A 22,288-nucleotide genomic window follows, 5' to 3' on the forward strand; every position below is an offset into this window, starting at 1 on the left:
GTTATTCCAGGAGCAAGGGTGGGTTGCAAGGGTTTACACCGGGGTGTTAATTCAGATGCACCCAGAATATTCCTGTACCTGGAATTTCTTTCATCTTGAGGACATTAAAGGAAGAATGTCAACCAGTTGTTGGTAAAATGCAAGAGTGTTTCTATTTTTTAAAAAAGAAAATCAGGTCTAAAGCAGTTTACCCTACATTTGACGTAATTTCTAGAATTTACCATTCAATTAGGAGACTGAATGAAGAATAATGCTTTCTTTGCAATTACCTAAGCTGCTTAAATTGGCTCTATGGAAATACTAGCATTTGTATGCATGGAGCAATTGCAATTTAGTTGCTCCTTAAAATGTGATCTTTAAAACTGGCCCAGTGCAGAGATGTGCTTCATTTGACACTGGTTGCTATCAATCTTCATTTGAAACGTCATTTTTAGGTTAGTTCACTGAAGTCAGAGACTGGTTCATTTTGAGGAGGATACACAATATTTAGTGATTGATTTCCCTCTTCATGTTGTCTTTTCACTTTCACTTTATTCTCGTTTTGGACTCACTGATCTCTTGTAAGTGATGAGAAAAAAAGAAAAGAAAAACAAATCCCTTGAATCATTACCTAGGAATACTATAAAAGGTAGCACACAAAGATTCAAATTGTTTCAAAAGCTCAAAATGATTTTTCTATCTTGCTAGGTTTTGCTAGATTTACTTAGAATATCAAATCTCTTCTGTAACATTAGAATTTTGAAATTAAGGGAGGAGTGATACAATAGAAAGGTATGAAATTTAATGCGTTTTCAAGAAGTTTTCATTTAGTTGAGAAAATAAAACTTAGAACAAGAAAAGGACAATGTGATACAATGTATAATTAAATGTCAAAGCGTAATGGATGATAAGCGGAAAGAACACAATCAATCAGAGGATTCTGGGAAAAATAAAACTCTAGCTGGTCTTTGAAAAGAAAGAAAAGACATTCAGGCCTGGCAAAGGCTGGGAGCAAAGGCACACAAAGCTTCTAAAAGAGTTTGTCAATAGATGGGATGAACAGAGGTGAGGAGAAAGAGATGAAACCTAATTTAACAGAAGAGAGTTATCATATATTATTAAGTTAGAGAGCAATGCCTTTATCAAAGATTAATCTACATTTTACTAGTCTTAAACAATACAGTTTCTTCTTTTTATTCCAATGAACATATAAGCTATAGGACTACTAGTGCAATATGAAAAATTTGGAATCCTCCCTAGAAAACTGAAGAAAATTATCTCAATGAAATAATAATTTTAATGATGTCACAGCTATTTCTTATTTTATGGTAGACTCTGCCTCGAGCCAATGAACCTACCTCCACAGCCTAATTTCAAGTCATTTTACTTACATCATCAAAATAAGATTCCCTGTGAGGGCTACAGCCTATTTATTTAATGACTGAAGTTAATACAACATGAAAAAATATGCAAATTTATACCAGACAACAGAAGGGGAAACTTTAAAGGTAAAAAAAAATTAATGAATAGAAATGACCAGAATCCCGGAGAAACACCAAAGAGTAAAGTATAAAATATCTTTTTTAAAGTTCATGCTGCGTTATTAAATTATCCCGAAGACATTTTAAACTCTAAAATCACATCTTCTTATTCAATAACCTTAAATACATTATACTGAATAAACACCTGACTTTTGGGCCCTCCTGCTATTTTAATTCAGTATTTCAGTTATTTGTAAGAGCCATAGTAAAATTTGAAAGTTTCCATTTGTCACTTCAGGCCCTCAAAAAACAGTGCCCTAGAACAAATGAATGGTTAAAAAAACTTTGGTACATCTACATAATGGAATACTATGCACCTGTTAGGAGAGATGAAGTCATGAAATTTGCTTATAAATGGATAGACATGGAGAGTATCGTGCTAAGTGAAATGAGTCAGAAAGAGAGGGACAGACATAGAAGAACCGCACTCATTTGTGGAGTACAAAACAACATAACATGAGGCTGACTCCGAAGGATAGCAGATACACGAGACAGGAAGATTGCTCCATAGCTGGAAGCCTGCCCATGAGCAAAGGGGATTAGGCAGCTGAAATAGAGAAGGGTTGTGATCCCTAAGAAAATGATGGCTTGAGGAACCAGTCAGGATGGGAGATGTGTGCTGAAAGTAGATAAAGGACCAAACATGATAGCCTCTTAGTGTCGGTATTGCAAACCATAATGCCCAAAAGTAGAGAGAGAGTATGGGGAATCATGTCTGCCATGGAGGCAGGGGAAGGGTGGGAAAAGGGGACTATACCGGGGATATTGGTGGTGGGGAATGTGCACTGGTGGAGGGATGGGTGTTTGATCATTGTGTGATTGTAACCCAAACATGAAAGCTTGTGACTATCTCATGATGATTCAATAAAATAAATTTTTTAAAAAAATTTTTAAAAATTCACAGTATAGGAGCTAGTAAATATAAGTGCCTCCCTGTAAAGCAAGGGGGTATGAACAAAAATTCCAAACCATGCAAAGGATAAAAAAAAAATGACTCCTTATTTTCAACTCTTGCTGCACACTGGAATCATTTGGAAAGCTTTTGAAAGGACTGATGACACACACACACACTCACACACACAAACTCGCTCCCTCACTCACACCTCACGACCTTCCTTCCAGAGATTTTGGGGTCTTGACAAGTGCTGAGGACCTCTGAAGACCACAGCACTAGGTCCCATGTGCTACTCAAAGGAAAACCTCCATTGATTTCCACGGGGGAAGAAATAGAAAAAGTACTTTTTATTTCAGCAAGAGGTAATGGGAGGAGACTAGAAAGTAATCACCGAGTTTCAACAGACCAAGAGTATGAAGGAAGAGAAGTATATTTAAATTTAAATCCTGATGAGTGGACCTGAGTTTGCTTTGAAATCCGAAAAACTTCAAGCCCGGAAAAGCATCGAGATAGTATTGAAGGCAGGAGAAAGCTCCCTTCATGGGTCACCTTCCATAGAAGGCTGAAGTGTTCTCAGAAAACAATGACCAGGTGGAGCCCACGTGGCACACAACAGGACTTCTGGGAGTGAAGGACTCTCATGGGGAGGGTTTGAGGGCCTGCAAGTGCCCACGGCTGCAGCCATTTCCGGCTCAGCCTGGTCGGCAAGTTCCAGAGGAATAGACAGAAGTGTGGGAGTGTAGCAGGTGGGTGCTTTGGGAGGACTTGTCATTTGCACCCCCGCCATTCCCTAGGGCAGCACCCAGGGCACCCTCTTACTGGTAAGCCTGCTCCCACCTTAACCACCCAAGTAACCACCTCCTTCTTAAGTAAGCAGCTCAGTATCTTCCCCCTTCCTTCCTGAAGGATTCATGTCTTTCTTTGCAGTCTGAACAGAACCTACCCTATCAATCCAAGCTGCCCCGCAGAAAAGAGAGGTGATGGCCTGAGCCCAAATCATAATTCAGCAAAAGAAATTAGACTGGGTTCCCACTAAGTTCTGCCTTTAACTTGACCCTACTCAGGTCAGAAGCTCAAGATTGAGTGACGTGACCCAATTCTCTGTCCTCTTTTTTAATCTTTGCAAAGATATGTGTTGATGTCCTTTTTGCATCAAGCTAGGGATAGTTGGTTACTTTGGAGGAATCCATGAACAGATCATGTTACTGAGTATAGTAATATTCAACATAAGAAAACTGGAGGGGGAAGTTAAGTCATAAACTACCCAATCCGGAAACAGCAATTTAGAGCAGTTGTAGCTCAAACCTTAATGTACACTTGGAACACCAGGTCATCTTACAATGCAGATTCTAAATCAGAATGTCTAGGCTGGGACCTGATGTTCGTTCCCTAAAAGCTCCCAGGGCAGCAGATGCTGCTGGCCCAGGCTTTCTAGTCCTAATGAGTTCTAGATTTTTCTATCAAACTGGATCAATCCTAAGCAAATAATAAAACAATTTTGAGGCACTATCACCATAAACATCTGCCATTGATGAATAAAAGAACAGGGACAATACACGATGCACAGATGGAAAAAAAGAGTCCCTACCTGTGACCTCACTTAACCACCTTCACATCACTAGTTAATTTTACTACAAGTACTTAAATCCAGACATCTTGATTCTCCAGCATATTTTGTTTCAGTACACCGGGGCTAAATATTTCCCACCCCCCAGATAACATTAGGAAAGTGTTAGTTTCATAGTCCTAGCAATGGAGTTTTGTTTATTTTGTTTGTTTGTTTTTAACATATGTGCTTTAACATATGAACATCATGTTTAAGGCAGTCACACTTCAACCACATCACTTGGCAATGTTCCCACTATTCTTTTGTTTAGTTTTTGGACAATGAGAATTTAAAACAGGTTGCAGCACTAACTAGATGGAAACTACCTCCAACCATCTCCCCATGATAAGCACCCTGGAAGAGTTGAATCATCACTACTGGGAACCAAATTATAAAATATGTTGTTTGTGCACTGAGAATTGAATAACAAGTTAAAGCAATATTTATATTCAAGTGTGATAAGGTCTAGCAAAGAGAGTAATTTCCAGATAAGAAAGTATGAAATAGCTTTCCGTGGCTTGAAAGCTGCAGTTCACAATCCAAAGGCCACAATGGACCTTATAAAAATAACCACTTCCAAAAGCTTTTAAGCTGATTTTAAACTACCTCGAGTTGGGGAGTTGGGGGCTGGGGGTAGCAGATAAACATAAGGCTGTCCTTACCACTTAGCCCTTTCTGATGGGCACTGTAGAACTTGGTAAAGTGCTAAGAGGAAGGAGAGGTAAAATACCCGCAGCATTTCCTAGAGCGAGCACTCAATCCCTCTCCACCTTTGGGCAGGGAGGCAATAATGCAGTGAAGCTCTGACCAAGGGGCACAGCTAGCTGACCCTGGGGGAGAGGGATGATTCATTCAGCCCCATTCTAGCTTGGGGAAGGAAGAAATGAAGAAAGATTCGAAGAACCACCTTATCACTCTATGGAATCAAGAAGGAAGTTAAGGACTGCGAAGCAAAAAGCTTTCAAATATTCAACAAAAGACAAAATTCAAATACAGACCCAAACAAGAACAACACAAAAATCTGCCTCCGGTACGTTTTGGGGTGGCCATATCATTACTAAATGAGAAATTAATTTGATGTTAAAGGCAAAGAGCAAGACAGGAACCACCTCCCACTCGACCTCTGCTTTTGCCTGTGACAGCGAAGTCAAAACCTCCAGATAGAGGAGGCAGCTGCGTGGACTGTGAGCCCAAGATCTATGTCCGGGAAATGAAACTCACTTATCTGGGCTTCCATTTCTTCGTTAAAAACTGTGTGTGTGTGTGTGTGTGTGTGTGTGTGTGTGTGTGTGTGTGTGTGTCTAGGAGCTTTGGACCTCATCTAGCAGCGCTTAGGGGTAATTCCTGCCTCTGTGCTCAGGGATTGCTCCTGGCAGTGCTCAGGGGACCATATGAGGTGACACAGGTGGAACCTGGGGGGGTCAACTACATGCGCATGCAAGGCAAGTGCTTTACCCCCGCCCCCCCCGCCCGCCATTCTCTCTCTCCCTACCCGCCCCCCCACCCCGTCCCCTCTTTTAAAAAATGGTCTTTGTCTAGTAGTTAGCATTGAGGATGGTTTACACTGGTCAGCAAGGGCACTCTCAGAAACCCTATTTATAGAATATGTTTGTTCATCCCATAAGTATTTATTGATCTCAGTGATGCCTCAGTGCTTCTGAGACGGGGAGATTAAGCAACTACAAAAGGACAGTCTTTGCCCTATAGAATCATTCACGCCAAAGGCCAGGGTAGGGGGAGACGGCTGGAGGGCACCTGAAGGAGAGAAACAAATACATGTTGTGCCAGGTTGGCAAAGTGCAACGAACGGGAAAGCAAAGCAGGACAAGGACAGTGAACGGTGCGGAGAAAGCACCCCTCTTAGGAGGGCTGCACCCTGTCATTAGCATCGCCTAATGTGCAAACCACACTCAGAAGTTACCTGCACAGTGGAGTGTAAAAATGCAACTGTGTAGAGCATCGGCTTCCACATGGGTAAGTTGCTGATATCCAGCAGGTCTTGATTAATTCCAGCAAATGTTCTTTTCAAACCTGCGCGTACGCCTTGAGGTGGTTCATTAGTGAATTTGATGGAAGTCTGTTGTAAAAAGCAAACAGCCTTGTCATAAATGATTATAAGGAATAAAATAGAAATTATAATACATCAGGCACAATATGCTTACGATGTTACATAAACTGTAGGCTGAAATTTGGCACCGTGTAAACTAATTACATTGATCAGAGCTGAAATCCCATCAATTACTGCCAAGTCTTATGACTCTTCTGTGCATATATTTACTGCATAATCTTGATGATTTTTTATCAAGATTTTGAATTTTATAAAATTTTGCAGTCTACTCATTCATTCCAGGAGCCAAAAGATATTATGTTTTCATTCGTTCCTAAAGCCAATGATGCCATATTTATTTGTATAACACTCAAGGAAAAGACACTCCGCTCCTAAGTAGCAAACCTGAAGTAGTGTGATTGGGAATCGGTCATGGGGCTCAGTCGTTATCCACACTCGGAAGCTGTCGTCATTGGCTTCAGTGATACTTAATGTCTCCAACAATTCTTCCATGAATTCTAGGCCAAGGTGACAATTCTGCAGTAATACCCAGCCACCCTGTATTAAAAATTTCCACATTAATTTCTTGAAATTCTTTTTCGTTATGACTTTAACAAAACAATGTACAGGAATATGTGTGTGTGTTTTAGCCCTTGCTTTTGTTTTATCTGAAAAGTGATTTGAGCACATATTTTTGATAAAATTATTAATATGTCAGTGCAATCATTTCTTCGTTTTTTGTGTGTTTTTAAAAAGTGTATTTAGTTGCTTTTAAATACTCCTGAAATGGTTAAATATGTTCACCTCACTTTTCCCACGTGAGAACTTCTCACAATTATTCTCTTTCTTACCCCAAGTGGGGAACAAATGTTTCCCAATGTCAATGCTCAATCAGATCCAGTTCAAACCTCAGAACTGAACTCACATTCCCTCTGGGAACAATGACCCCCAAAACAAGCAGAAATATCCTCCAACCACTGCTAATTACAAATGGTCCTATGTAAAGGCTATATAGGACGGGAAAGAGTTGGTATGTGGTAGGTCCTTAAATTTCTTCGGTTTGGGTACAAGTCAGGGAGACTGGCAAGCTACCGAGAGTATTCAGTTGCCAAACACAGTAACAAGAAGCCTCACAATGGAGACATTACTGGGCCCGCTCGAGCAAATCGATGAACAACGGGAGGACAGTGTTTGTTTGTTTGTCTTGGGTACAAGTCAGCTACTTAAAATTAGATGGCTTGCATTTTGCCATCTCGGGCTCAGAAGTGAACAATAAAAGCGCCAAGTCGGACTTGCGTAAGAATGGTGTGTGCGCCATCTATTGGTGAGAGCGTGTATTTGGGGATTTGTAACTTAAAATTGTCCTGCTTGAACTAATTCATTCCCAAAGGAAGGCAATCATAGTCGTAGAGATCGCCATCTGATCATAAATGTTGAAGACTTGCGGTGACATACTACTAAACTCATCCTTTGTCATCACTCTTCCTATCTACTATAAAACCACAAAAGTAATGAAGTGCAATTGAAACACATAAGAATATTTTGACATAACAACTACTTTCCTATGAGAACAGAGCTTATGAGCTAGACCATTGCTTGTCAACCACTAGTTCAAGGCCTACTTCTTGTCTGCGGGTGTAAAAAGGTTGAAGAAGACTCACCTCACAAGACTCTATACCCTTACATCATGAAATTGAATCAATGCAGCCACAAAACATTGAACATAATAAGTACATGCTAAGATGTGTGTATTACGCTTTGTGCTGAAACAGAAAATACAGTTCATACTGACTTAAGCAGTAAAGGAGGTGTTTTTAGAGAAAACAGATGTTAGCATTGGTTTGTATTCTCATGAATCCAGCTTCTGGCTACTCACTCTAAATTCCATCATGTCACCTTTAACCTAAACCTGGCGTCTCACAAGTGGCATATGGCTATAACTGTTTATGGTTTTCATGACAGACAAAAACACCATTGTTATCTCTCTCATATCAATAAGTAGAACATGGGAAAGTTAGTATTCTAGAGAAGACTAATGTTATTATAGTATTTAAATAAAAAATTCTTAATTGTTGACACTAAAGAAATCATTTAAGGATCAAAGGTAAGCTGTCAAATCATGCAACAGAGTGACTCATTTGATCTGTGAAAAAATAATTATATATGATTGCTTTGTTATATCAATTGAATACAATATATGCTTGCATTTAATTAAATTATAAAGATTAAGGCACTTGAGAATTAATGACTAGCTTAAAAATTTGATGACCCAAACAGAGTGTTAGTCCATTACCCCTCTCTAGTCATTAATTCTGAGGGAAAAGCTGCATCAAAATTCCTATGGACATTATGAGATCAGAAGCTCAAAAAAACAATTCTTATTTTATTTTTATAAATGGTGTAATTTTGTGTTATAGCTGAAATTGCTATCTATAAAGAATTTCAAGAAAATTAATGTTCAGTGTATTTATTAGGTAGGATGGAAACATTTCTCAACATTCTATCCTTGCGATTTTCAATAAAGAACATTATCAATACTTAAACCTAACACCCTCAGATATTTGTCATTTGCCTGAAACTACGCATTAGTGAAAAAATGAAAATCGGACTTTAACCAAAATTGAAACTTAGCTGTTTCAATCTGTCACATCTTAGGCAATGCCTATTAATATTATATTGATCATGAAATTCTAAGACTGCTGGAACTGCATCCTCAGAAATAAGGAAGTTTGTCAAATTGTAAAAAAATATTTTGTGAAAATAAAATTGACTGTAAATAGAAAATGGAAAAAGCTTTTTGTGGGGATGACAAGGGCAAACTAACTTGAGGTTTAAAATTCATTGGTCTTGTAGAAAGATTGCATTCATCTGGGGAACATAAAGTAACAAAATAGGAGACTAACACCCACGAATGGCCGAGATTAGTACCAGGAATTTTACTCCATGGTTTGGAGGCCAGCCACACTTGCTAGGGGAAAAGGGAGCTCAGATAGAGAAGGGAGCACCAAATAAAGGGTGTTGGGAGGATTCTCCCAGGATGGGAGAAGCATGCTAAAAGTAGACTATAGACCAAACATGATTGCCACTCGATGCCTCTTTTGCAAATCACAACACCCAAAAGGAGAAAGAGAACAAAAGGGAATGCCCTGCCACAGAGGCACGGTGGGATGAGAGGGATGGGGGGTGGGAGGGACACTGGGATCCGTGGTGGTGGGAAATGGGCACTGGTGGAGGGATGGGTATTTGATCATTGTATAATTGAAACCCAACCACAAAAATTTGTAAGTCTAAAAAAAAATTTTTTAAAAATTCATTGGTCTTGGAGTCACAAAGGTAGTATAGGTTTAAGGACCTTGCTTTGCATGTGGTTAACCACAAGGTTTGTTTGTTTAATTGGGGGGCACACCTGAGCAGGATCAGATGTATGAACCAGGAGTTATGGTACTCCTTACCAGGATCACTTCTGCTGAGCTCAGGGAACCACATGGGGTGCCAGGGATTGAACCCAGGCTAGCTTCATGCGAGGCAAACGCCCTACCCATTGTACTATCTAGTTATATTATTAAGCCCCTTAACCCCAATTTTATCCCCGGCATCACATGGTACCACTAGCACTTCCAGGGGTCACTCCTGAACACCAAGTTAGGAATAGCCAGCGAGGTGGGCTCCCCAAACCAAAATAAAATAAAATACATCATCAAAGGTTAATAGTCTTCAAAGGCTAGCTCTAAAGACAAATAAAAAAGAAAAATAAAGATTTAATATCCCAGGAAATGATTTCCCTGTCATTACTGACGGCTGGAGGAGTAAGAGCTAGATGGATGCATGAGAACGGGTCCTTTCTACTCACCTGCTGCATTGACACCTGAATCAACTTCCTTGCATGAACTTCTTGTCCTTGCCCCATTGATATAGTTCTACATTCTGTAACATAGGGGAAAGTTCGCTGTTATCAAATAGGAATTTTAAAATGAGATTAGGATAAAAAAAGAAACCTTATTTTCAGGTGGCCGCAGTCTTACTCCCCTCATGACTTTGAAGAGCCTTGGCTATTCAACTAGGTGAGGCCTCCGGGTCATGTTGACAGAAGCTATAACAAGGCAATAAATGCAAGAAAGGCAGCTATAGGTATAATGAGGGAAAGAAGAGTTTGTTTTGTCAGGGGCACACATTCAGCAGTGCTCTTTCCCCAGGGGTTTACTCTGGTGGTGCTCAGGGACTGTGCAGTGTGGGGGAATGGAACCCTGCTCTTCCACCTGTGCTCAGCCCTTGAAGTTATCTCTCTGGCCAGGAAAGGAGATTTTTAAATGGTTCTCCGTTTTGATTTTAGAAACCTCCTTGATGTTTTCTACATTTTCCTTTGAAGACCGGATTATTCTTTAGGGCATTAGGCTGGTGGATTTCATTTGCCGTTTTTCTAAGATAGAACTTGAGGTAGATCAGAATCACAAGGGTGGAGTTGCAGAGACACTGGTGCTCATATCAAAAGAGAACCTGGGAACCCAGAGTGACGAGAAGGTAGAAAGCCCAGAACATTACTGGATGCCGATAAGGAAGCAGGGACTCTAGGGTCGATTGTCCCAGTCAGAGTGTCCTGCCATACAAATACAGTGAACTGATGAACTCTAAGCTACAATTGAATAAACGTTTAAGTAGGATTTGAAGGACACGGACTTAGAGACTTAATCTTCATGTAAGGAAGAATTCAGCAGAAACACTGGAAACCACTGGAGACTTGCCCTGCTCTATGAAATGAAGCTCAGCTCTTTAAAGAAGGGCAAGCAAGGAGACTTCAAGGGCACGAGAAACTTTTGGGGTGTGGAGGAAAAACACATCAGGGCCCAGAAATGGATTTTTGAGGACATAGCACATATGGGACACCAGAATCCGCAGAGTGAAGCATTAGGGATAATTTGTGGACAGTGGGTTCCAGAGAATATATACAGCAGAGGTGGCAAAGCACTGCCCGGAGAACCAGGAACTGCAAGAGACCCAAGATACTGAACAAAGCAGTGTAGTATTCTACTGTGTATATACACCACATATTCATGAATCGCTTATGTGTCATTGGACATTTAGATTGAAGCCAAATCTTAGCTATTGTACTGCATGCTGCAATGAATAACCATGTGAAAATATTCTCTTACATTCCTTTAAATGAATGTTTTTCTGTCCTGAGGACAAATACCCAAAAGTGGAATTGCTAGGTCATATAGGAGCCCAATGCTGAGTTTACTGAATATTCTCTATACTGTTTTCCATAGGAATTGAACCAGATAATATTACCACCCATTTCACTACCTAACTTGGCCTTTATTATTTCACTACCTAACTTGTTTATAAACTATAAAACCACAGTGATCAAAACAGTATGGAATAAATAAAGACTCTCTGATCAATGGGTCAGAATAGAATATCCAAGGATGTCACTGTCACTGTCCTCCCAGTTGTTCATCAGTTTGCTTGAGCAGGCCCAGTAACGTCTCCACTGTGAGACTTGGTTGTTACTGTGTTTGGCATATTGAATACGTCACGGGTAGCTTGCCAGACTTTGCCATGCAGGCGAGATACTCTCAGTAGCTTGCCGGGCTCTCTGAGAGGGGCCAAGGAATCAAACTCAAGTCGGCCATATTGGTCGCTTGCAAGGCAAACGCCCTACCCGCTGTGCTATCGCTCCAGCCCATCCAAGGATAAACCCCCATATATCCAGTCAGTTAATTTTTGACAAAGGATATTTTTCAAATCAAATAAAGACAGCCTTTTCACCAAATGGTGTTGGGAGAATTAGATAACCACATGCAAAAAGTTAAAGCTGTATCCATATCTCACACCTTATACAAAAGTCAACTCAAAGTGGATCAAAGGCCTTGAGATCAGACTTGAATCTATAAAGGACACTGAGGAAAATGTAGGCAGAATGCTCCAAGACATAACTCTTAAAGGAATCTTCGATGATATAATATCACTGGCAAAGGCCACAGAATCAAAACTCAACAAATGGGACTACATCAAACATCAAAGTTTCTGTATGGCAGAAGAAACACGGGCTAAAACTAAATGACAGAGTGGGAGAAAATATTCTCACTCAACACATCAGATGAAGGGTTGATATCTAGGATCTATAAAGTACTCACAAAGATCAACAACAACAACAAAACAAAGCTCCATAGAAGAGTGGGGAGAGGAACAGATATTTTTCTGAGGAAGACCGATGGATGGCCAACAGGCAGGTGATAAAATGCTCATTATCACTTATTATTAGGGAAATTCAAATCAAGATAACTGTGTAAACACAAAAAGACTGCAGAGGTCTATCTCTCCCTCATGCTGCTGCCTGAGTTTGGTAGTCTCAGGCTGTTTCCCCCACTCCAGGGAGGTTGATGGCGATGGGCAGGCAAAGGAAGGAAACAAGGGCCAGGCTGGTTGGTCTTAGTTGCAGTTTATTCCAATACTCTTTCCATTCACTCCTGTTTCTCCTCTGCCTCTCCCAGCCCACTCTTACAGTCTCATTATATCCCATAAAAGAAATTTATGTCATGGAGGTCCCAGATTCTCTCAGACCTATCCCTCCAGGTTCTCTCAGACCTGTCACCCCGGTAGAGAGACCCAAAATCTCCTTATATTGATCATGGTACCTCTAAAAATCACAATGCAGTGATGTCATCAAAAGGAGTTACAGAAAAAACATTGAGGCAACAAAACATACATTGTTTCTTTGCATCTGCAGGCCAGTAATTTTGGCCTCCAGAAAGAAGATATAAAAACTGAAACCTTTCTTGGGCTACAAACACTTGGATTTGCATCCCAAAGACTAGTCTGGCTAGAGCCTCTAATCTATATCCCAAAGATCAGGCCTGGCTAGCACCTGAGATCTGCATGTCAAAGACCAGCCAGGTTTCTGTGAGAAAAGGAAAACTGCCCCTTACAATATACTGAAATTATTTACTGAAGACAGTTTGAAGTGGAAAAATGTTCAGCCTCATCCAAACTAGTCAGAACACACGAGAAATCTCACCCATCTTCATGGGTCCCTATGTTCCTGTCCATAGTGCGGTGCAGTCTACATGGGCTCACCCTAACTCAGTTCAGCCCCAACAGGTTGGGGTAACAATTACACATAGGTGTGTTCACAATCAATAGGGGTAGAGTTCTTTCTCTAGGGGAAAGCTGCTTCTAGGACAGTTTCTCAATTAAAAGATCGACCCACCCTAGAAAGAAACCCCCTGGGTGTGTTTCTCCTCTCTTTGTCCAACAAACATATAAGCATATATAATATAAATCATTTTGTATAGACATAGTAAGAAATACTTTAAGCTTATAGAATTGCTCTCCTAGGGCCATCTCAGTCTCAGGCTACAGTGCTCAGGCCAGATAGTCTTTCCTATCCCTAGCAGGGTCCTAGTCTCATTGTTACCTTTGGATCATGACAGCATTTTTCTATGATTAAACTCTTAACTTATAGTTAAGAATTGTGGCACTTTGGCCTGGCCCATTTCGATGCCAGGGTAGGACATAGCTTACCGCTTGCCTTGGTTCCATCCAGTCCCTCGTCGGGACCCTGCTTTTGGGGGCGCTAGGAAGTGAGGACAATTGAGGCTTAAGTTGAGAAAGCAGATGCCTGGGAGTGAATAATATTCAAAGCCAATTAAATCCTAAGTTATAAAGCATAATGTTAATTGTCTTCCTGTATCTATACAAAAAGGACATTGTATTAAAGCAAACTATTCAAAAGACATAAGGAGAGGAGAAAGGCAATATTAACTTACCATACAAGTTCAGTGTCCTAGAAGGATATGAGCTTACAAATTGACAGATTCTGTGATTAACTGGTTGGGGAAGAGAGCACAGCGAAGTGGTTACAGATAAACAAAGGAATGGGAGTGACTCGGGAGCACTGTGATAGGTATAACCTGATAAACCTAAACTCCTTGTGGCAAGGAAGAAAGGACAAATCAATTGTTATCCTACAGATAACAATAAGAAAGTACTGGTAACGAATGGCATGTATCAAAACTCACTGTATCATTGTATCACTGTCATCCATCCATTTGCTAGAGGGGGCACCAGTAACGTCTCCATATGTCCTAGCCCTGAGATTTTAGCAGTCTCTCCTTACTCGTCCTTCCCAATGGTGCCACATTGGAGGTTCTTTTAGGGTCAGGGGAATGAGATACATCATTGTTACTATTTTTGACATATTGAATATGCCACAGGAGTTTGCCAGGCTTTGCTTTGTGGGCAGGGTACTCTCAGTACCTTGCCAGGTTCTCCAAGAAGGAGAACTAGACTATAATAGGTTGCACGGTTGCATGTGCGGCCACGCACTTTCGGGAGCTTTGTTTTATAGTCTCTGGATCTTGGCCACTGATGGGATTTCATGGCGCAGGGGGCAGTTTGTAGATCTGACTGCCTAGCTACTGGAAAATGGGGGATCTGGGTGGAGGAGGCCCGGTCCCGATCTGAGCAGGTTTGGAGATCTCAGCCCCAGGACCCGCGCACCTGGGTTCCTCTGCTGGTTCCTTCATGCGTGAGGCTCGTCTGAGCATGTGGAGAGTGGCCTTGATCATGGCTGTGGCTGGGTTCTGGAGGTCTGTGGCTGCTGGGGCTCTGCTCAGGGCAGGGAGGGAAACCCAATCTGGTCCCCTCCAAGTATCAAAAAATACTGGGAAAAATCTCTGTTGGCAGAGATATGATGAAAAAGAAACCCTCATCCACTTTTTCCTCTTTTACAAAGTAAGTTTTTTATTTCTAATTAAATAATACATGTCAGGATGAAAGTCTTGGAAAAGTAGAAAAGTATACAGAAAAAAAATGAAGATCATCAATATTCCTTCCTAGAGATCTTCATTTCAATCTTTTTAACATGCGCAATGCCACAGTCAATTGCCCTCGTTTCAAAATTCAAAATGGTCTAAAAAATTTTTTTCCATGAAATCTCTTTGGTGGAAAAAATAACCTGAATGGACATGAGTTACTTCAGAGGTCTGATTTCTGAAACTGCATGGTTTCAAGGGTCTTAAGTAAGAGGTTATAGACTTATGTATATTAAAAAGTTTACATATATATACAGCAGGTAGGGCATTTGCCTTGCACGCAGCCAACCTGGCTGACCCGAGTTTGATTCCTCCGCCCCTCTTGGAGAGCCCAGCAAGCTACCGAGAGTATCTTGCCCACATGGCAAATCCTGGCAAGCTACCCGTGTCGTATTCAATATGCCAAACACAGTAACAACAAATCTCACAATGGAGACATTACTGGGCCCACTTGAGCAAATTGATGAACAATAGGAGGACAGTGCTACATATATATACAGAAGTCATATGCATATATACACTCATACATATTATTTTATATTTCTACTTCTATGTTGTGAGCATTTTACTTTTGTTAAACACTATTGGGACCAGAGAACTGCAGGCAGTGCACATGGTCGACCTGGGTTCAATACCCATCATTATTTTATGTATTTATAAATGCATAAAATAATAAAATAAAATAAATAAATTTTATTTATCTTATCTCACTGGTTATGGACTCCTGTACCATCAACCAGAAAGTCTTAGCCAACTGAATAATACATTCAGTGCATTCTTTTGAGGTGTGTTTCCAACTGATGCTTAGGGTCTGAAGTCACTCCCAGACAACTGGGTCTTATATTCAAAGCTGGGGCCCCAGGATGTGCAGCTGCTTAGGCCCTGCAGTGCTGCGAACCCCCAGTCACATCGGAAGAGTTTGAGGGGATCATCATCCTCCCCCTCCTCCTCCCTTCCTCCCTCTCCTCCCCTTTCCCCTCCCCCTCAGCTTTCCCCTTCTTCTACTTTAAACCATTTAAAACTTTAAGCAACCTCAAATTACTTTGGCATTTCGGATGAAGTAGAATTTTTACTTCCTTCTGAAGTGAGCCTACTACCCCAACACTGTTTATTGACTAATCTATTTTTCCTCCATTGATGTGAAGTGTGGATTTTATCATAGTCTAAGCTATTTTATATTCTAGAGTCCAATTTGGTTCTATTGATCTGTTTATCTACTTGGTGGCAACTCCCGATGGAATAAATTATTGTCACTTGATAGTTCTTAAAATCTGATGGGGCTGGTTCTACATTATTCTTTTTCCCTTTCCAGACTTCTTGGCTATTCTTGTCCATTTATTGTAGTGATCAAAGATACCTCTGCTATCCAATAAGAAAAAAATACAGCGACAATTTCAATTGGGTTTGCATTCAATTTATAGATTCATTTAGAAACTATCGACATCTTTATAATATTGCATCTTGATACTGAAGTGTGATTTAACTCTCCATTTATTCTATTCTACTTTTATGCTTCTAGGAAAGTTTTATCATTTTCTTCTAATAAGTATTAAAAATTATTCTTGTTTTATTTTCATTTCTAGAACAAATGGGATTTTACATTTTATTTTCCAAGAGTGCTCCATTGATTTATTATTATTATTTATTGTGTGACCAGCTGCCTTATTGAAATACCTTATAAAAGCTAGTAGTTTTTCAGGTGGTTCATTTATTTCTTAGATGATTGCACTGTCCGAGTATAACGCCACTTTTTGGTTGCTTCTTTCAGTAGTTCTATCTTTTATTTATGATACTTGCAATGTGTTTACTCTGTCTTCTCCAGCAATACCCAAACAACAGTGGTGATACAACATCTTGATCTTGTTCCCAGTGGAAATGCACGTCTCTACCAAGAAGTACAATGCTGATATTTGAAATTCATATTTACTGTCATATTAATAAAATATTTTCTATCTCAACTTTTAAAAGCCAAATACAAATGTTGGATTACCATAATGTGCATTTCAGCTTAGTTATTGTTGTGATGAGATCCTTAATTCCCTACCAATCTTATATTCATCTTCACCAAGCATCCTTCTTGGTCAAGGCATGATAATAATATATATTTTTGAACGTTATTTTTTGGTTTGCACTCAGGGATCATTTTTGGCAGAGCTCAGGGGATTGCATTCAGGTTGTGCATGTGCAAGACACCTCACACATTATGCTGTCCTCAGTCCCCAAGCTACTACTTGGAAGTTTTTTCTTGCAGTTTACTTAAGATTCTGACATCTATATTGAAATTAGAATCCGACTGTGGTTTTATTTCTGGATGTGTGTATGTGTGTGGGGGGAGTATCGGGGATCAGTTTAGGTCCTCTTACATGTTTTCTTTTGAGCAATATCCCCACCTGCTGGTTTTTTTTCTTTTGTGTTACTTTTTGGGATTGTTTTTTAATATCAGAATAAAGCCATGCCCTTAAAATAAAGATGAAAATAAAGATGAAAATGTAGCCTCCTTTCCTATGTTGAGATGAACTATAGAGTATGTGAAAGGTATTTTTAAAATATGTCATTTATTTATTCATTTATTTATTTTTATTGAATCACCATGAGATACACAGTTACAAAGTTGCTCATGATTGAATTTTTATTTAACCGTGCCTCTACTGGAATTAAAATTTTTTTTATTAAAGCACCATGATTTACAAAGTTACTCATAGCTGAGTTTTAGACTACAATATTGCAACAATGATCCCAGCGCCAATGTCAGCTTCCTTCCACAAATGCTCCTAGGCTCCCTCCCGTATCCCCTCAGCCTGACCTCCTGACAGGCACCTCTCTGAGTTCAGTTTTTCAAGCTTGGGTCTCTAGATTTCAGTGTTGTTGATTCTGTGGTTTGGATATTTGGCTCTATCATCCCTTAACACCCCCTTTGTAACTGACTCCTCTGAACTAGTCTTCATTGGCTCTCATCTTGTCACTCCTCCCTCTCCCATCCATTCTTTCTTTCCTTTTCTTTCTTATGCTCTGGGGCAGGGTTGATCTGGACAAAATGGAATGCCACACAGCTGTATGGCATGATGAAATCATGCAATTCATTGCAACATGCATGGAAATGGAAGACATCATGCTAAATGAAGTTAGCCTGAAGAAGAAGATAAACACAGGATGATATATGTATATGTATACATATATACACATATGTATGTATATATATATCTTATATGTGGTATTTAGAATAACGGGAAGCAAGGATGCAATGTTAAAGTAATAAATTTCACTGTATCACTGTCATCCCGTTGTTCATCGATTTTCTCGAGCAGGCACCAGTAATGTCTCCATTTGTCCTAGCCCTGAGATTTTAGCAAGTGCCACATTGGAGGCTCTTTAAGGGTCAGGGGAAGGAGACCCATCATTGTTAGTGGGGTTTGGCATATCAAATACGCCACAGGGAGCTTGCCAGACTCTGCCATGCGGGCAGAAGACTCTCAGTAGTCTGCTGGGTTCTCAGAGAGCAAGAACTAGACAATAAGAGGTCCTGCGGCTGCATATGCTTCTGAGTACTTGGTTTTATAGTCTTTAAAATTTATTCAAAGTAACAAACTTAAAATTTCTAATTCCCCCATCCTGACTACAGGAGTATTCAGGTTTCTCTACCTTGCCTGACAAAGTTTTTCTTGTAAAGTTGTGATTTTTTTTTATTAGTGAAACACCATGAAGTACAGTTGTAGACTCACAAACTTACGTGCTTGGGTTTTAGTTATACAATGATCAAGTACCCATCCCTCTACCCATTCTCCACAACCAATGATCCTAGTAGCTCTCCCACCCCCACAACCCATCTCTCCTACTCCATCCAGCCTCTGTAGCAGGGAATTTCCTTTTGCTCACTTTTTCCTTCAGGAAAGAGTCATTTGCAATAGAGGCATGGAGAGTTTGGTCTATAGTCTACATTCAGCATGCATCTCGCATCCCAAGCGAATCCTCCAAACATCCTTTATTTGGTGTTCCCTTCTCTATCTGAGTTGCCTTTTACCCCAGCATGTGCTGCCAGCTTCCAAGCCCTGGAGCAGACCTCCTGGTATTTATCTTAACTATTCTTGGGTATTCGACTCACATTCTGTTACTCTATATTCCCCAGATGAGTGCAGTCTTTCTATGTCTGTCCCTCTCTGGGGGCATTTTCACTTAGCATGATACTTTCCATGTAGAACCACTTGTATGTAAATTTCACGACTTCATCATTTCTAACAGCTGCATAGTATTCCAGTGTGTAGATTTACCAACATTTCTTTAACTGATTATCTGTTCTGGGGCACTTGGGTTTTTTCCAAATTTTGGCTATTGTGAACAGTGCAACAATGAACATAGAAGTGCAGATATCATTTCAGCTGAACTTTTTTGCCTCTCCAGGATATATTCCCAGGAGTGGTATTGCTGGGTCAAATGGGAGCTCAAGTTCTAAGTTTTTGAGAATCGTCCATACTGTTTTCCAAAAGGGCTGAACCAGTCGGCATTCCCACCAGCAGCAAAAGAGAGTTCCTTTATCTCCACATCCGCGCCAACACTGGTTGCTTTTGTTCTTTTGATTGTGGGCCAGTCTCTGTGGTGTGAAATGATATCTCATTTTTTGATCTGTATCTCCCTGATGATTAGTGATGTAGAGCATTTTCTCATGTGCCTTTTTGCCATTCAGATTTCTTCTTTGAGAAATTTTCTGTTCATTTCATCGCCCCATTTTTTGATGGGGTTGGATGTTTTCTTCTTGTAGAGTTCAACCAGTGATTTGTGTATCCTTGATATCAATCCCTTTGTCAGACGGGTATTGGGTGAATATCCTTTCCCATTCTGTAGATTTTCTTTGTATTTTGGTCATTGTTTCTTTTGAGGTGCAGAAGCTTCTTAGTTTAAGATAGTTTCATTTGTTTTCACTTGCTTGACCAGTGGTGTGTCATCTTTGAAGATACCATTAACTTCAATGTCATGGAAGGTTTAGCCAACTTTGTCTTCAATGTACCTTATGGATTCCGGTCTAATGTTGAGGTCTTTAATTCATTTTTATCTTACTTTGGTACATGGTGTTAGGTAATCAATTTTTTCTCTCTAAATGTGGCCATATTCATTTCCTTATTCCCATCTTTGTATATCTGGCTTGCTGTTTGCTTGCTTATTTCATTTGCTTTGGGGTTTATTTTAAAACTTCTCTTTCCTTGGTGAATTCTCACTCAGCTAGAATTCAAATAAGGTTCTCTGCTACATGCTCTCATTCCACCACCTCGTCTAGACACGCAGGGCTTCTGGACAGAGGTCATCTGCTCTATGTTGCTCCCCATAGAGTGTGGCAGGCACTAGTCATAACCTGTAGTGAGGAAATTTCCATCTCCTTTTCCTAAAAACACTTAAAGAATTTATTCTCATCCCTGAAATAACTGTCAGCAAGTGTTCATCAAATAAAGGAAGAGAGAAGGGATGAAAAATCCAGACCACTGAGTGGGATTTGGAAGCCCTGGAGAAGTTTGGAATCCTATCTCTCATTTTTGAGCTCTCCGTCCATATCTCTAGATGTTGACAGCAACATCCTGCAGCTGTCTCATAAAGCCATTGGATTTCAAGATTGGCCCACACCCAGTGTTGCTTGGATGCTACTCTTGTTGGAGCTCTGGTGTCTCTTCCCAATAGTGCTTGGGAGACCATTTTGTACTGAGGGGTGGGGGGTGAAACCTGAGTAAGCCCTTTGAGTTATATACCCAGCAGCAATTTTGAGGTACTAAATGACATGGAAATTTAGTGCAATACTCTTATCTATCCAGAAAAATTATCCCTTCCTAAGAAAATATCCTCTTTCTAAGCCCTCTAACATAGTTCTTGCTATGAGGTAAGTAAGTAAAGTAAAGTAAAGGTCCTCCCGTTGATCGTTGATTTGCTCGAGCGGGCCCAGTAACGTCTCCATTGGAGACTTTGTTGTTACTGTGTCTGGCGTATCGAATACTCTCGGTAGCTTGCCGGGCTCTCCGAGGTAACACTTTTAAAACCAACACATGTGAGTGGCATGTTGTAGCAAATACCAGAGCAGAACTGTCTGCTTTCTAGTTAATGAGAATCAACCAGAAGCAATTACCAATAGAACCACAGAACCCTTTGCATTTATAATAATGTTCAGAGAAATGAAAGTGATTCATTGAACCCAGATCCAATTTATAACATGGAATCAATATGAGAAAAGAGTGGAGAGCAGAGACCTCAATTAATGGCTTATGGTAACTCGTTGTGAGGGACATATTGCAAATAAGTGGAGATGACTGAATCCATTTTATATCACGTTTATGCTAGTAAAAATATATATATATATAATAAGCTCAGTGAAAGTTTTACAAGGTAGCTTACTGATTCATGATCACTTTTTATGATAGTTATAGAGATATGAATGAAATAATCCAGGAAGATCCCACTGAGTTAATGTCAATAGTCTCGGATTTTCAGAATAGGAGGATGGATAAACAGCCCTTCTCTAAACAGCCACCCTATAAGAATATGGTCCAATTCTACTAAGATGTGCTCTTTGTCATGCAGGTCCCTGATCTTTATTTTACCTGAAGGGGCACACCTGGCGGTGCACAGTGCCTCCTCCTGGCTCTACTCACAGGGGTCATTCCCAGCAGTGCTCAAGGAACCATGTACAGTGCTAGGGATCAAACCAGAGTTGGCCCCTTGCAAGACAAGTTGGCCCTTTGCAAGACTCTCCAGAGTCTGGTCCTTACCATTTAGTACCACTAAGTCGTCACTGTTCTCACATCTTAACTGCTTATAATAATTGCCCCTGAAAAAATTTTCTTCTATCTCCTGTCAACTCAAATAGTAATTTTAATCTATTTTTCTATTTTTCTTTGCTTTTTTGGGTCACACAGCTATGCTCAGGGGTTACTACTGGCTCTGCACTCAAGAATTATTCCTGGCAGTGCTTGGGGGACCATATGGGATGCCAGGGATTGAACCCGGGTCTGCCTCGTGCAAGACAAACTCCTTACCCACTGTCCTATTGCTCCGACCTCAATCTATTTTTCTTTAAATTCTACTCAAAATATCTTCAGTGTGACGCCTTCTCCTTTACCCGATGCAGTCTAAATCTGATTCTTGCACTCAGGTGTATTATCTACATAACTATCTGGTCATATCATCTCAATTGTGTGTTTACATGCCATCTTTACCAAATTTGTTGCGTCTATTTCTGTACTCTCTAAATATAGCACACTGTGTACAGGAAGTGGTGAACAAAAGGATGAATCACCAATTACTAGGCATTACAATAAGGGTTATAAATTTTCAATTTTTGACAAAATAGACTTGCCATTTTACATAGACATGGAAATAAAATTTGCTTCTGAACATTTATTCTCGCTTATCTGTTATCCATGTATGCTCATCTAC

General features: G+C 40.1%; 1 protein-coding gene across 1 annotated transcript in view; it reads right to left on the minus strand.

Annotated features, from left to right (window-relative positions):
- DNAH8 (dynein axonemal heavy chain 8) overlaps positions 1 to 22,288 on the minus strand; it is a 438,788-nt gene that overhangs the window by 53,271 nt on the left and 363,229 nt on the right. The window contains 3 exon segments of the mRNA XM_056137311.1: positions 5,943 to 6,098; positions 6,474 to 6,626; positions 9,919 to 9,992. Of these exon segments, the coding sequence (XP_055993286.1) occupies positions 5,943 to 6,098; positions 6,474 to 6,626; positions 9,919 to 9,992 (383 nt within the window).

The sequence above is a fragment of the Sorex fumeus genome, unplaced genomic scaffold (genome assembly GCF_029834395.1).
Source record: "Sorex fumeus unplaced genomic scaffold, SorFum_2.1 ptg000123l, whole genome shotgun sequence".
Classification (NCBI taxonomy): Eukaryota; Metazoa; Chordata; class Mammalia; order Eulipotyphla; family Soricidae; genus Sorex; species Sorex fumeus.